This window comes from Centruroides vittatus, unplaced genomic scaffold (genome assembly GCF_030686945.1).
Source record: "Centruroides vittatus isolate TY-2023 unplaced genomic scaffold, ASM3068694v2 contig_883, whole genome shotgun sequence".
NCBI lineage: Eukaryota > Metazoa > Arthropoda > Arachnida > Scorpiones > Buthidae > Centruroides > Centruroides vittatus.
The window spans coordinates 1,794,881-1,810,356 of NW_027122575.1; the positions used below are offsets into that span (position 1 = coordinate 1,794,881).

Sequence of the window (15,476 nt, forward strand, 5' to 3'; positions counted from 1 at the left end):
CTTTGATTGTGTATGAATTTTAAGTTTTAAAGTATTAATTTAAAATAAATCTAATTATTTCAGATTATCCAAGAATAATGTTAGAGCAAAAACTATTCAGATAAGTGAACAGTTTAGATTTTTTAAGTTTGAAAAATCTAAAGAATTTAATATGACTATATTCAAAATTAATACTGAATTAGCTATAGTATAATTTTTTTCTAATATTCTAGAATCAATTTTAGTTCACTTCTGTTTGGTGAGCAACATTTCTGTAGTGTGTTTTCTTCCAATTTAAAAATAGATGGACTTCATTTTGGTTGCTCATAAATAATTCAAATTAATCTGGAAAGATTATATAACATTTGAAGTTTGTCAAACAGTTATTCAGTAATACATGGCTCAGGAGCTTATGGAATGTGATTTAGCAATTTTCCATAAGTCAGTCAAAAGAAAGATCTACCTATCATATTAGGAAATTCACATCTCAACTGTATGGAGATGAATCATGGATTAATAAGTCTTGCTTATTGTTATATACTGAAATCAGCAAGTAAAACTATTACATAAAAAGTTTTTTAAATAACATCTCTCAGATTCAATACATGTCCCTTTTTTAGACAAATATTCAATTCTAATTTGAACAATCAAAGTAAATTTAAATGAAAACAGTTTTCTTCAAACAATTCAGTTTTAAACTACAGTAAAATTTTAGAATTTAAGATTAAGAGCTATTTTCTTTATATGAAATGACAAAATATTTTAAAAGAAAGTGTACCTTATTTTCTTCTGTTAATTTTCTTAACTGATCTTTCAAATTATTAACTTGACATTTGTGATCATCTAACTTCTGTGATAGATCATTTGTGATAACTTCTCTTTCTTCTAACCTGTAAAAATTTAGAAAAATATTACACACAAAACAACTAAACAAATTTTTTAAAGTGAAAAAGCTATATATTAGAATTAGGTGAGCAACATTTCTGTAGTGTGTTTTCTTCCAATTTAAAAATAGATGGACTTCATTTTGGTTGCTCATAAATAATTCAAATTAATCTGGAAAGATTATATAACATTTAACCCACATCTTTGAAAAAGTAATATTAAAAAACTTCAGTATTTAGTAATGATATCAAAAGAGAATTTCTCTAGCTAACACGTTCCACCAACTCTTCAAGGATCAAAAGAAAAAATACAAAAATTTAGCAATTAGATGAAAAGAGGTTTTACTACTTTTTTTTTTTTGGGGTCAAATTCAGGAAAAGTTTTGGTCCATACAGTTGGTTTTTGATTTTTTGAAGGTTGGTGGTCATATCATAATGATGTGTGAAGTCTGAACAAATCAACTAATGAATCATATGAGAATCCTTTATGTACTTGCTAGGAAATATTAGGAAAATACCTTTAAACAGTTTTCTATATTTTTTTCATAAAAATTTGATCTAAATGAAAAGAAAAAAAAAACAAACCGCACATGCAACCTTTAATGCAATCAAGATTTTTCACAAGATAATGTTACACTGAATGGTACAACAAAAATCAGTTGGTGCAATACCAAAAATATACAATGGATGTGGAAATATGAGAACTAAATATAAAGTAATTATTAAGATCTTCAGTTGACCTGTTACATCAATTAGCTATCAAAAACAATGTTGAATAAGTGTTTTCACTATTCCTTGAATATACAAATTAGTTTCAGTAGCTAATTTCCATAATCAAAACCATGATAAGATAGATTTGTTGATCACAATACTAAATTAAAAGCAATCTTGCAATCCTAGTAAGAAAAACAAATTGCTGCCAAAAGAAAAAAGCCTAATATATTTACAGCCTATTCACACTAAGGATAATTTATCTTACATACATCACTTAATTGTTTTTTTTATTTTTTTTTAGAAACACTAAATTTTTGTAAAATCACTTTAAATTTTTTTTACTAATAAAGAAAACCAAATTGACTAAACACAATTTTGGTTTAAATATAATGCTGCTTTTGTAAAAGTGTTATATCAGAACTGTTACATTAAGAAAAACCAGAAAAAGAAATTTTTAGACTATGTTAAAGTAAATATTTGTAATAAATTCCATACTTACATCTTTGTATGTTCTGTCAGATCTATCTTATCCATTTGCTAAAACAGAAATTTAAATTCTATTATTTTTAATGTAATAAATTATAAACACGTAATTTTTTTTATTTTTGCAAATTATATTTCCAGGCATACAAATTTAATATTCACCTCAAATTGGGACAAAACTTAAAATTACTCCAGAAGATTAAAAGCAAAAAATTTGTTAAAAATAAGTTCTCTTAAAAATAATTTGCAGTTTATGAAAGTATTTTAAAACATGTTGCTTATAATCTTTTATTAGTGCTATATAATGTGACATTACATATGAAAAAATGCACTACTTTATGAGAAAATGTTCATTATTTTACAGATAAACCCTTTAACATTTTCCTTGTTAAAAAACCAGAAAATTGTATGGAATGAAAGAATTTGGAAGTTTGAATTTAGTATCCTGTTAAAGTTCTTAATCTTAAAACATCTGGTGAATATTAAAATTCTGCTTGATGAAATGAGAAGAAATTTTGTTGATTCTATATTATTATAAACTGTAAACTGAAAAAAACACTTCTTAGTTTAATATTACAGTAGCAGTTTATTAATCTAGTATCTATAGCAGTGGTCAGCAACCGGTGGTCCACAAAAAAATTTGGACATTGATCAACAGAATGTTACGCAAAGTATTACAAAAAAAAATGCAACTTAGTTGCTTTTTTTCACTCATTGGGGTTTTTTTATTTGAATCTAAAACCAAATACAAAATGACTTATCAATAAATAATGAACAATAAACAATATTGTGAGTGCAATTGTCATACTTCGTGGAAAAGTGCTAAGGATCCATAAACTTATTTCAAACAAGCAGCAATGAACTTTAGGCTTGCATTAATTTGTTATAATTAAACAAATGAGTTTCATATTAATTTAGTAAAATTGAACTATCATCATCATCATCCTATAGATTTTATATTGTTTAAAAAAAATTCATGACAGTGGTCCGTGGGATTCAAAATTGTGAGTTTAGTGGTCCGTGAGGTCAGAAAGGTTGCAGAGAACGCTAATCCTATAGATCAGCGTTCTCTAATTTTTTGTATTTTCACAATTGTATAATGTCTGGAAGTAGCTGAATTTAGATTTTACTGTATATTTTGTACCAATGCACACTGATGGACATTGGGCTGACTCAAGATACTGGTGATGTGGACAGTTGCTGGAACACAAAGTGCTAGAGGAAACAGTGTTGTGTCACAGTAGAATTTTCCACTTACAAAATGAAAAAAGGGGGTAAAATAATAAATTGAACAAAATAAAATCAAAATAAATTCTCTGATATGAAGAAGCCAGATTGAAGAATACCCAATAGTTAAATACTTTTTTCTTTTACTAAAGGCCGGATGGCTGAGCGGTCAAGGTGGCAGCTTACTGCTCTGGGGGGAACTGGGATCAAATCTGGATGGGTCGATAAATCCCCTGGATTTTTTTGGGGGTAGTCCAACCAGATATGTCAGCCCCCATCCCTCTCCTCCTGGCTGTCCCATTGTAGGCCTGGCCAAACCCATTTTGGGCTTGTTGAAAAAGACCCTCTTAGAGCCCACAGGTCAGAGTTAAAAAAAAAAAAACACTTTTTATTGTAGTCAAACTAAAAAAACAATTGGCAAAGGAAATTCTATAAAGGGTTCCAAAGTTCAGCTTACTGAAGGTACCAGAAAATCTAGTACTGTCCTTGGCTCTATGTTCCTGATTTGTACACAGACTATCATCAAATTGATCTACAGTGCACAACTATACTGTGTTAAAATTGAAAACAAGCAGAAATGTTAATGAACATGTTATTGCACAAAAATGCATTTACAATGATTCCTGTGCATAAAATATTTATTTTCCAGACCTGTATTGTAGCATGTCAGATGATTATTCATCAAAACTTCTGAAAAGTGACCAATAATCTGAAGGATGATTTGGTGATGTTTACAGTCCATCACAGACTATTTGTGAATGTGGTTTCTCTAAGACATTATAAAATATGATGATTTTTTAAGGTGAAATAACAAATACAGTTATTAAAATTATTTTGCAATAGTAGAAAATAAACTAATTTATGTTAAATTTACCAATATCAAGTGGCACTGACAACGACGCCAGAAGGTAGATATTGGAACTACCGTGGAAAAACGCCAATAATGAGCACTTAAAGACCGCTAAATAAGACAACACAGAAACAGATGTTTTCATGTTTCGTTCTCTAGGATTTATGATGATTATATTAACATTTACTGTAAATGTACATATTTTAATGTGATTTTGTGCTTTTAACGCTTTTCTAGTCATATTACGACTTGTGACTATTAATATTTGTGGTGGACAGAGGTAAAGTCAAATAAAATGACTTAAACTTGATTTTTATTTTTCCATAAACTTTTTTGACGAAACGACATATAATCAAGAAAGACATAACTCGAAGTATACCTGTATATGGAATTCAAATAAATTTTTTCACAAACTACTAACTTGAAAATATCTTTTCATTAAATGAGACTAATAAATTTGAAATAAAAATAAAGCAGTGTTAGTAGCTTACATAAAAATATACACCAATGCCTTGTGTTATGCTGGATTAGTTTTCTGTAGTTATACCTTGACAAGTGTTTTATTTGTACAATGTTAATGAATGTGCCTGTGTAAGAATTTCCCTACTGAAGTGCTTAGTATGTCAGCTTTCAGTAGTGTGATATACATGCCATTTCATTTTTTTGTGGTGATTGATTGATTTTACTAATGCCAATCTCTTTACCGCTTCATGAATTCGTTCTCTCTCCTTTATTATAGTCGAAACGGTTGAATGCGACAATTTATGTTCACATGACAAGTTTGATACTGTTTTGCTGCACTCATGCTGTTTTATTAATTTTATTTATTTCCATCTCTAAGTCTATTGTTTTTTTCATCGGTCCTACCAGCCATTTTGGGACCAAAATATCACAGATCAATGTAAAATAAAGTAGAATTTCCAATTTACACTGAGTAAACTACTTATAACAAAACAATTAGCCACCTTACACAACCACATGCAAAGGGTAACTAACTGCACAACAAAACTAAAGACGATGCAATCAATTGCAGAAGCTCACAATCAATCACCAGAAGTGTGCAAGATATATATGTATATGATATATATTTGACGAAAACTATAGAAAATTAACACATTTTAAAAATTTTTTATGAAATTTTTTCGTCATAAGTGCGAATGGTTGCAAGTTGAGGTAATTTTAACTCAAGAAGTGACTGTACTGGCACAAGTACCTTATTCATTCTCTACAATTTTGTGAAAGTTCTGCATATTTAATAATCTCTTCAGTATGTATTTTGCATGTGGTTTTGTTTTGTTTGTCAAATGAATGATGTCTGAAATGTTATGATGTATTGTTTTATCTAATTATGGATCAGTCACAGAAAACACAATGAACCACGATCATCTGGAGATAGTAAATATGATATATGTATAGCACGCACATGCTATTTGGTTATAGCAATGTAGATAATCTGTTAAAAACTTGTGACCTGATGTGATGTAGAGTCTCATGCTTGTTGGGACACTTCTGTAAATGTCATTTGGGAATGTGTCAAAATATGCTTTTTGTAAATTTTTATTTACAACATGGTCTTGTATGGTAATCAAACCCTTTTGTCTCTCCAAATAAGCATTCATGAGTAAGTCAGCAGTTTGATACAATTCTGTCAACAAGATACCAGCTGAGATTAGGATGTCTACCATGGAGCACTTTCTGAGCCCAAGATAATATCTGTTCATTTTGTGTACTGTTAGATCCAGATCAACATTATGCAGATTTAATGGTCTATTATTGTTATCTGAAAGCTGATCTGTGTAGTTGTGATTTTTTTTTTTGTAGAAAAATTCTTGCAGTGTATTTGCAGAGGAAGAATTAAGTCCTTTGTAGAAAGGCTAAGGTTATTATTATTATTATTATTTCAACAACCAATATAAACAAATTAAAAGAAAAAAAATGAAATTATGAATTTTTAGAAATATTTTTATGTTTAGTATATCTACATTAACTCAGTCACCTGGAGTTTTAGCTTTTCAATTTCATTAATTGCATTAGCTAATTCTTCTGTTAATTTATTATTTTCTTTTTGATGATCTTCAATTTGTTCAATCTGTTCATTCTCTTTGTTTTTCATCTGGAGTAATTCACTTTGAAGTTGATCACAACAATTAGCTAATTCCATGTGTTTCTTATGTGCTTCCTAAATAAAGATTTTAAACATTACTACTATAAGAATATTTAACAATTTTTGAGGTAAAAAACTTAAAAAATAAACCTCTAATGTCTTCTGTAATTGTTGTAATTCATGAGTCTTACTTCCCGCTAAATGTTCTGCCTCTTCAAGCCTTTGTCGCAATTTAATTCCTTCAGATTCTAAGGAATTACATATAGATTGAAGATTTTGCAAGTCTTGAGTTAAAGCAGTTTTAGCAGACTCTGCTTGCTGAAATTTGTTGTTCATATCAGTTAAATGTTGTTTATAAGTAAATTCATCTTCTTTGTGTGTGGAGACAAGTTTTTGAATGTGTTCTTCTAATTGTTGTATTTGATGATGAAGATCATCTTGGGCTTGTTGCATTGCAGCTTGTCTTGTTTCATATTGTTCCCTAGTTGAAAGTAATTGCTCAACTTCTCGTTGTAACCTAGTTATTTCTAGAGAACTCCTTTTTTGACTAGAATAATATAAATATTTGTATTAATTGTAAAATTTATGTACATTTAGATAAATGAAATGACAAGTATTTTTAAGTTGACTAAATTATAGTCATAATCTGTTGGTTAAAACTTAACTGTGCAATCTCACTTCCAAATAATTTTTAACTTCTCAATCTTAAGACTGAAGAAATAAAATTATGAAAAACACTTAATAGAAGACTTAGAAGAAACATTCTATTAAAGCTCTTACAATTTTTTCTAGTAAAAAAAACTGGTTAAAGCAAGTAACAAAGTTAACATTAACCAGTTAATCCTAGCTTTATCCAATTCATGTACTTAGCTGTAACACTTATAACAAATGATACTTACTCTGTCTCCAATCGTGAAAGGGCTTGCTGAAGTTGACTCTTGTCATCTTTTAATCTCTGAACTGTAATATTATGTTCTTCATTTAATTTTTTCTGAATTTGTTCAGCCTAAAAGATATTTTGTCAAAAAGTATATATACTGCTTTATGGAAAAAAAATCTCACAAATAATGAATGTATAACTAAATATTGTATACAAAATTAAAAAAATAAAAATCAGATGCCATATAATTTACAAAATAGTTTAAAGGGATGATAATATGCAGCAAAAAACTCACTCTGAATTAGTAATTTTCAAGTTTTGAATACAGAAAAAAAAAATTAAACTCTGTCTTGTATAACTTTAGTAATAAAGTGAGCAACAGAATAAAATAGCATTAAAAGCTAGTAAAAATTATAACAAATTGTCATAAATTTATAACAAACTTATGAAAAGTGAAAAATCATATGAAATTAAGATTTTTCATTTGGTGTGGTATGTGTGTTATGAAGCTCATGGTTCTAGACAGTTGCATAGTGTGTAGCATAACATCTGTCAAAGTCTGTAGGCACAATTAATATAGTACCTTATCCATTCTCCCCATGAACTTTGTCATGGGTAAGTTTTGAGTATTTACAAAATTTTTTCAGTATGTAGTTTTGTATATTGCGAGTGTTTTGTAAGGTTGTGTCTATGATGTACATGATTGTTTCTCAATAAATGTGATGTCTGGTTTGTTATGGATTGTTTTGTCCATAATTATAATATAGAATATAGTTATAGTACATTTTGTATGTGTTTACTATGGCAGTGAGGTGTGTATTTTTTAGTATGATTCCAAGGTATAGTAATATTTTGTGCATGTAAGCTTTTGATGCATTATATTTACCATTTGATTTTGTTGATGTAAGTAGTCAGTTTGTGTTAAAATTCTTGCAACCTAATGTTACATGTATAGTTTCATACATGATGTGGCATTTCCTACAGGTGTCATCTGGAAGTATTGTTTAAAAAATGTGGAAGTATTTATGAACTAGTTTTGTATGGAAATCATGAACATAAAAAGGAAGACAAGGACCAAGTCAGCCAGTAATTTTGATGCAATTCTGTCAAAAAGACAAGATCATTAGGATGCTTATTGTGAAGTTCATTCAAAGTCCAATACTACCTGATGGGAGTTTGTTTCTTATGTTCTATGTTAGATCCATGTCAGTATTGCATAAGTTTAATATTACTGTCTGTCTTCAAGGGTTACTGTTTTCTGTAATTTGATATTATAGAACATAACAAGTGTGTTTATAGTGAAGATTTATATCTGAGGCATCATTCTCCTACTAGAAATAGCTAGCCTTTCTAAGGACAACAGAGTAATGTTTATTTAGTTAATTTATGCATTTTGTTTTGGAGTTTTAGTTGTATATGTCAGTACTAAGATGACATGACGTGTTGATTGCTTTAAATGTGTGTGGTTAGTACTGAGTAATCTGTTACATTCTTTTGGTTAGTCTGTTTTATATGTGCAAATTCTGCTAATTTGACCTGTTGAAATTCTAAATATTTGTAGACCGCCTCATCAAAAGAATCAATATCTCCATTGAGTACAAAATCATTTTTCTTTGGAATTTCTTCTATGAAGGTGTTTTGTATTTGTCTATGTCAAATTTCATCTGATTGTCAGTAGAGTATATGTAACTTCTAAGTGATTTAGTTGTGCTTGTACAAGACAACATTTGAACATTTTAAGTCTAATGTAGAAAATTAATTTGAAAATCATTTTAGATAAATAACAAAATGCATTAGACCAAACATTTTTAAAATTTGTTATTTCACTGAAATTACTGGAAACTTCACTTAAGATACAAATTCAAACAGAAGTGAATATCAATTCTAGCATGGATTAAATTTACAAAAAAATGAATGGAAAGAACTAGAAGGCAATGTAACATCTTTTTTCTGAAACCAAATTCCACAATGGCAAATAAATGTCTACCATGAACAAATGATTTTATGCTGTCTAAAATGCTTTTAGCAACTTTGGACAAAGAAAAAACTGCTAAGTTTGTAAATACAATTTAAATTCTGCATATAACCCAACCACAAACTGTCTCCCTTTCAAACTATCTTCTAAACACACAACCAGCAGGTATTTGAAATGAAAATACAATAATCTTCAATTTCAAGAGGATAAAACTAAAGAATTCAATCAACTAATATTTATTACTTTAAGAAGTAAAAAATATATAATTTAAGATGACAATTTAAGAAAATTCATCTATCAGAGGCAAGATACAGGCAACCTCTGTATAACAGGGTATTTCAACAAGACTTCACTCTAAACATGACTCAAGAAATGTAGCAAGCCATGCTTAACAGTATTTTTAAATTTTTCAATGAAGAATTTACTTATATTGGATGTAAATTTTTCAATATTTCTAATCTTTTTTGTTGTCAATCTTTCAATTATATATCTAGCTATTTTTGAAACTCATTACAAATGGATTCTGGTAAAAATTGATTCTGACTAAAGTCATGGAGGATTGGAAATATTTTTAAATTGAGGATGATATCAATCATATTTCATTTCTCATAGTAGTAACACTCAATACTAAATGCAGATTAGAAAAATTTGTGTCTAGAGTCAATTCATTCAGGAAATATTGTCAGACAAAATATAGAGTTGGTGCAATATTAAAACTTGTAAAGTTAATAGGAGAAGAATGTTTTGATATGATCAAAGTTCAAAAATTACTGGCAGAAAGAGGTTGACAATACAGATTTGTAGAAAGTCTGACTTGATTTGGTTAGTAAACCAAATCAAGTCAGAGGATAATTTGACTTTAAACGGCAATGAAAAAAAAATTCACCACACACATAAGATACAACAGGTGTTTGTAAAGATGCTTGTTCAGTTAGTTTTTCAATTCTTAAAATAGCAATAATTTAAAATAATTTATTTTTGTAAGCTTTGAATATAACCCCTTTTCACTGATTTAGTTCTGTATAACACTGTTTATGAGATTTTTATGTAGGAACCTAACTACCATGTTATTTAGGAGTTACCTGTATATTTAAAAGCATTCCAATAATGAAAAATAATGTTCAAAATATAACACGTTAAACTTTTTCATGATTAATTTGAATTTCATTTTGAGTGCAGCTAGTCTGATGACAATCTAAACTCCAAAATTAAAATTTTTAGATTAATGAATCATATCAAAATACAAATGTCAAAAATTACAAAAAGACAAGATTAAGAATTATTAATTTTTATTAAAAAACTTACTTGTTGAAGTTTAGATTGCAAATTAGATCTCTCAGATAAATGCTGTTCAAGTGTACACTGCATACGATTATGTAAATTCTGAAGTTCTTGTTGTTGCTGATTAATCTTCTCTCTCAAATTTCTGTCATTTGTAGTGGCTTTACTTTTTTCATGAATCAGATCTTGCCTAAGTTCTTTAAGCTTAGCATTTGCTGCTTGAACTAATTTTTGTTCTGTTTCAAGTGCAGATTCATTTTCTTGAAGATGCTTCTTCAAAACTGCTACTGGATCATTTTTCTAAAGATTTTTAAAATAATGCATTGACAAAATTAAGCAGAAAATTCTATTTTAGTTACAAAAGAAAAACATCTAAAGACAAGGATTGCCACCACCCAAAAACAAAACAGCCCAAAAATTAAAATCTATAATGTTTGATTTGTCTGTTTTAAACAATTACGTTTGATATAGCATATCTTTACTAGTAATACAAAATATTGTATAATCACAATAAAGCATGTTCCACATTAATCATACTATTAGCTACATAGTAAAAAAAAAATTTATCATCTAGGGGTAATACTTGAGGAAACAAATACATGAAAAGTTTTGAGTGGTTCTAAGAATTGCAACCAATCAATTAAAATGAGATTAAAATTCTTAAGTAAACAATCAAGAATGTGAAGTCGCCGAATTCATGATATCCAAATGTCAGGACTTATTGTATGTGAGATGAAGGAATTTGAGGCAAATAGCTACAGTGACAAACAAACCAGGTTATTTATACTGTCTTACAATCTAGCGTGTCTTGCATATCTTCTGGTGGCTCTGAACTGTTCAGTTGTTGGCCCTCGGGCAGTCAGTCAATGCTCAATGGTGTGGGAGGTTGTGACAAAGGGCGATAGCCTGAAGGTCAATCAGGATGGTGTCCACTTGTGGAGGCAGGGAAAGTCTGGACAGTTGACTATAGTTGATAGCTGGGGAAAGTCTGAACAGTGGTCGACACTATCAGAGGCTAGGAGAAGTCTGGAAGAGGTCTCTACATTTAACTTCACTAGGGGAAGCAGGGAAAAAGTCTGCTTTGTCCTTGAGATCCAGGTTTTTATAAGATTTCTCTTCCCCAGATCTCAAGCTTTTGATTGGTTGGTTTTCTGTTTCTAAACAGATGACAGACCATTTCGGGCTACCAAAGGTTTAATTTGACACTGTGTTTTAATCTGATCAAGGGAAATTAATCACACCTTGAAACTCTGGCTTGCATTTAATTGTTTTGAATTCTTATAAGTGTGACACATAATATCAGCACTGCATCTCCTTTTAAGGTTATTTAAAACTGTTTTCCTCTCAATTAATAATTTTATTATTTCCCAAATTTAAGGTTTTCTTCCAATTTTTACAAGTATTAGAATCAAAGCTTGATCCCTTGATTTGACATTTTTATGATATTTTTAACACATGAGCTCAAGTATCGCTTGGGCTCATGTGTTAAAAGAAGCATTAAATTTTTCACTTAATAGGGAAACATAATCTAGCTCTGGCAACATTTGGTGATCTTATATATGGTAGATACCTTGAACCTGTTACTGGTGTGAATTGCAAGAAGGATAAAGTACATCACAAACATTTGTAACTCCAAATTAGTTAATTGCCTAGCATTGGGTAGTATATTTGTTGACTCCCCGATACCTCTAGGGTCTGTGTTTGCCAAGACCAACAGACAGCAATTCTGCCCCGTTGTTGATAAACCTAGAGCACTTACACGTAAGCTTGAAAATGCCACTCGCATCCTGCTCTCCCTCCACCTTGAAGGGTATCCTTACACTGTGACTAACCCCATGGACCTCATAACCCTTCTAAAGGAACTCACCTCCTCCCCTCAATATATCACTATCTTGGCCTTTAAGTCCCTATACAGTCTATCCAGCTCAGGACCCTGGTTATCGCATCAAAGCTGGTATTACCATCAAGAACTAAAACATTACCACCTGCCTTGTCTCCCAACACACCACAGAATACATTGTCTCTGTAACACTCACCTTTACATATGTTCCACCTACATTTCAGACACCACTAACATTGGGATGGCCATAGAAGACATTCACCTTCCGAACTCATACAAAGATAAACCTATCCTAATAGGAGGAGACTTCAATGCCAAGTCTGCAATAGTCCAAAAGATGACCCTAGGGGTAATGTAGTTAAGGAAACCATGGCCCAACACAACCTTACTCATTTGAACACCACACCCTTCCAACCTACTCCTGTACCACATGGGAAAGTTGAATTTACCTAACATTAGGAAATAGTCACATCATCCCTAGGGTCGAACACTGTTATGCTACCAACATAGATTCTGCTAGTGACCATAGGTATATCTTCACCCAACTGAACACTACTAGTAATACTAATAATCATAGTTTTCACTATATTCGCACTAACTGGCAATTATTTCACAACACCTTCAACAACATTAGGGCTGGTACCCCTCACCACAGTCACTATACTCAGGACACCTTAGACCATCTTGTCACCTAGGCTTACAAATACAATCACTAAACTTATGTTATTGCCTTTGAGGTCAAACATTGTGAACACAATGGTTCCTTGGTGGACCACTGAGCTAGAAAACAAAAAAAAAGTTGTTAGGAAATTAAGGAGGCAATTTAGAAATGACATTAAAGTCACATTTAGAGACCAGTACAGGCACGAACACAACTCTTACAAAATTTTTATAAATAAAACAAGGACTAACACTTAGAAGGATTTCTGTACTTGCACTTGTGGAACACTTGCAGTTGCAACCCCTGGTCTGAACCGTACTACTTAGCTTCTAAGGAAAAATGCCAGTTCCAAACCCCCTCCACTATCCAGCTCCCTGATGGTTGCTACACCAACAACATGAAAGAAACTATCACACACATCATCACCAGCCTTTACCCTTTGGATGACCCACAGCAGAATGACAATACACAAGCAGTCATCCGGACTTCTATACTCATTCTGCCTAATACAGACAATGACCACAACTTCACCTACATTGAAATTTCAAATGCCATCTGTTCACTCACTGATAACAAAGCCCAGGTCTTGACAGCATAACCACTAGGATGATAAAACACATTTGAGGCCAATCCTACAGCATTTTGTAATTCTCTTTAATATCTGCTTGAACACTGGCCTTTTTCCTACACAGTGGAAAAAGGCTAGTGTCCAATTGATCCCCAAACCCACCAGCACCAACACTTACAAAAAATACAGTCCGATCTGCCTTCTCCCAACTCTGGGAAAAGTGCTAGATGGTCTAATGATTAATAGGATCACATGGCATTGCAAGTGTAGAGCCCTGCATCAAAATCAGTTTGGCTTCTCTAAAAACAAAGGTACAGTAGATGCCATCCACCAGGCTAAACAAAACAATCAGCATACTGCAATTATCACTATTGACTTTAGAGGGACCTTTGATCACGCCTGGTGGCCTTTTATCCTATTACATGCTCATCACTGCCCTCAAGATCTTTACAAATTTCTTCAGTCCTATCTTAGCAACAGGAGTGCAGGTGTTTATACAACACAAATAACATAGTCATACCCATCATGCAAGGCCAGGAATCTCAGGGATCCAGGTCTGGTCTTGGTCTCTAGAACACAGCCTATAACTCTATCCTGCACTTAAATGACACCCTGCCTCTTGGCTACTGCATACAAGGCTATGCAGACAACACAATAATCCTAGCTTCACACAGGAACAGTGAATGCTTACAGGACATATGCAATGACATTCTCAAAAACATTCACCAGTGGAGTCTTAAGCATAGACCCATTAACACAGACAAATGCAAAAGCATGATAATTAGTTGGTAGGAATGCATCACTTGTCAGAAACCTTACCCTTCGAATAGGTGCTCACAGAATAAAGCAAACAATGGAAATTAAATATTTAGGTGTTATTCTTGACAAGAGACTTAGCTTCATACCCCACATCAAATACATCACAGACAAAGCTAAAAAGCATGGCCAAAGCCCTCATTAGTATTACTAGGAACACCTATGGGCCCTAACACTACTAAACTTATTTACAGGGGTGAAATTCAGCCAGCACTCCTCTATGCTGTAGAGGTCTGAGGCCATGTGGCCACCAAAGTCCATAACCATAAAAAACTTATCTGTTCAAAGGATTGCAGCTCTCTGCATTTGTAAGACTTATAGGACCACACCCACTAGTGCCCTTTTGGTAAGGTCAGGATTGACCCCTATTGACTTAGAAATTAAATGCATTATTTGGCAGGAAAATCTCACCACCTTACCCTGGTGAGATTATAGCGACTCAGATGTTGACAAAATGATTAGAGCAGGTAAGATTCCCCCCAGTTTGATCTTGATCGATGATATCAAAAAATTCAGCATTGACAAAAATACCCTCCTGACTTACGATTACCACCCTTCCCATCAGCTTGCCCCCTGACGTTTACTTCAAAGATCCAGATGATCATCCCATGTTTAGGATTTACACTGACGGTTCTAAGATGGGTGACGATGTGGGTGCCACTTTTGTAGTTTACTCTGACTTAGGCCACGAGCTTCACAACGCATGCTTCTGTCTAGGTTCACATTGCTCAATAGCACAGGCAGAAACTTTAGCTGTTTATATGAGCTTAATTCACATTAGGCATAAGAAGGACAAAAGACATTACTTACACCGTTGCATTTATTCTGACAGTAGGGTAGCTGTACACGGGATTGCAAAGTCTGATAGCTGCTTAAAAGTTGTCCATTTCATACACCACATTCTCAGACACTTAGACAACAACATTAGAATAGATTTCCAATGGGTCCCGGTCATGTGGGGTTCTCAGCAATGAGACCGTCGACAGTCTTGCCAAACAAGCTGCAAAGTCATCAGTCACTAGTACTTTCAGTTACATTCCTACCTCGTACATCAACAATCACGTCAAGTAGCAAATCTTCATTCTCTGGCAAGACAGCTGGGACCATGACACACTGGTAGGCTCACCTACACTTTCATCCCCAAGGTTGACACTACTGTGATTCTTTGCCACTTTTACCCTAATTACACCCTCACTCAGCTATTACAGGACACG

At 32.1% G+C, this 15,476-nt stretch overlaps 1 protein-coding gene across 1 annotated transcript in view; it reads right to left on the reverse strand.

Moving 5' to 3' along the window:
• Positions 1–15,476, reverse strand: part of LOC136983572 (putative leucine-rich repeat-containing protein DDB_G0290503) — a 71,805-nt gene that overhangs the window by 24,330 nt on the left and 31,999 nt on the right. The window contains 6 exon segments of the mRNA XM_067280366.1: positions 758–869; positions 2,077–2,114; positions 6,134–6,316; positions 6,392–6,788; positions 7,141–7,247; positions 10,402–10,677. Coding sequence (XP_067136467.1) covers positions 758–869; positions 2,077–2,114; positions 6,134–6,316; positions 6,392–6,788; positions 7,141–7,247; positions 10,402–10,677 — 1,113 coding nt within the window.